The 1,699-nt window shown below is 48.6% G+C and overlaps 1 protein-coding gene across 1 annotated transcript in view; it reads left to right on the plus strand.

Annotated features, from left to right (window-relative positions):
- Positions 1-1,495, plus strand: part of LOC106811534 (brachyury protein homolog 1-like) — a gene marked incomplete in the record, with an annotated part of 9,181 nt that extends 7,686 nt beyond the window's left edge. The window contains 1 exon segment of the mRNA XM_014815197.1: positions 1,278-1,495. Coding sequence (XP_014670683.1) covers positions 1,278-1,495 — 218 coding nt within the window.
- Positions 1,496-1,699: the final 204 nt, after the last annotated feature.

Raw genomic sequence — 1,699 nt, forward strand, 5'->3', positions numbered from 1 at the left:
ACACACACACACACACACACACACACACACACACACACACACACACACACACGTCAACACTTATAAACACGAACGTACACACGAACGCACAGACGCACACGATTTATTGCAGAAGCGGTCACACACGTACCGCCAACCAACTGTACACGCGCACATCGTACTAAGCTATAACATACACGTATATAAAGCATACAAGTAGCGCGCGCCACGCACCAATTTCCTGCTCCATTTGTTGTCGTCTTTCGCGCCGTGGACTCGTACATATAACCGCTGCAGGATGAAGAGCGCACGCACAGCCGGCGGACATTGCGCTGGCTGGTATTGTCGTGCGGCGCTCCGACATCGGCGGCTTGTAATTTGCGCGGGACAGTAATACGCTGCCCTGTTAGCGCGGGCTCACGCGGCGCGCGTCGACACCGCCGATCACGTGACATCCCCGCGCCGGCCGCCATGTTGGCCGGGTTAACGGCAGCTAGAGAACGAAACGTCGCGCGCGTTTTTTTATGATCCCTTCTATAAAAAAGTGAACTGCCACGGCGAGGTACGCCTTCGAAGTTAGCTTGCGCGCGGAGATTAGACCTAATAGTTCCCCCCGTGTAGTATAAAGTCTGAGTCATCTTGTGCTGCTGCTGGGGGAAGGGGTAGCGGGGGGAGGGCGTCACTCGGGTGACAAGTGTGGCAGCGGCGGCGGGCCGGCGTTCGTCAACTTCATCATCAGCGGTAGAGTGACAAGTGTGCCGGTGATGTGACAACTCCCACGCTGCCATCACGCTGTCCGATTGCCGAGCATTATTGTCACACTGCATGTCACAAACGTGTGTGTCGTCATGGTAGACGTCACAATTGCCGTGATACATGCAGAGTTTCACTGGTTATCGTTTTCGCGCGATTAATGTTGAATGTGCTTCAGGGGAACGGATTTTAATATTAATTTGAAATTTGAAGCGGTAAATTGGTCGCCAAAAAAATAATTGTTTGTTTCTTGAAGATGGGAATTGAGAACTTTGAGTTTGCGTCGCTGGTTTAAACAGTGGCCGAGTCAGAATGATTTTTTAACAACATTGACGTTTGACTTTTGGCGAAAATTGAGAAAAAAAGGTTTAGAATTTCTTTGGCCCAGCGCAATAAAATAATTACCGCAACAAAAGTGTTACACAAACGACAACGAATAACAAACACACACAAAATAACACAAAGCGAAACAATATCACGACTATAGAAATAATTAAACAAATACTTAATTATCTATAAAATTTCTTTTTACTTTTTATCTCTAGGTAACTACACGCGTGACGTCACAGCCTCGGACAGCGCTCAGTCGATGCCACAGCAGTGGACGGTGACGTCACAGACTCTCGTGCCGACCATGCCTACGTCATCGATGAACAGCCCGGTCAATCTCAACAGCTCGTGTCAATACATGTGGCCACTGACGTCGTCCTCGTCGAATCAGTCCGCCTGCAGTTACTCTCAGTACGTGCAAATACACATATAACTGTATACGTCTGTGCGCGTGCAATTACATATGACTGCATACATCAAAAAGAGGGTTCCTTCAATGATTTATCAGTATTTAGTGACAGGTTTAGATGCTCGTCTTACCGTGTTTATGCCCGCGTGTGTGTGTGTGTGTGTGTGTGTGTGTGTGTGTGTGTGTGTGTGTGTGTGTGTGTGTGTGGTGTGTGTGTGTGTGTGTGTG

This window comes from Priapulus caudatus, unplaced genomic scaffold, assembly GCF_000485595.1.
Source record: "Priapulus caudatus unplaced genomic scaffold, Priapulus_caudatus-5.0.1 Scaffold548, whole genome shotgun sequence".
NCBI classification, from domain to species: domain Eukaryota; kingdom Metazoa; phylum Priapulida; class Priapulimorpha; order Priapulimorphida; family Priapulidae; genus Priapulus; species Priapulus caudatus.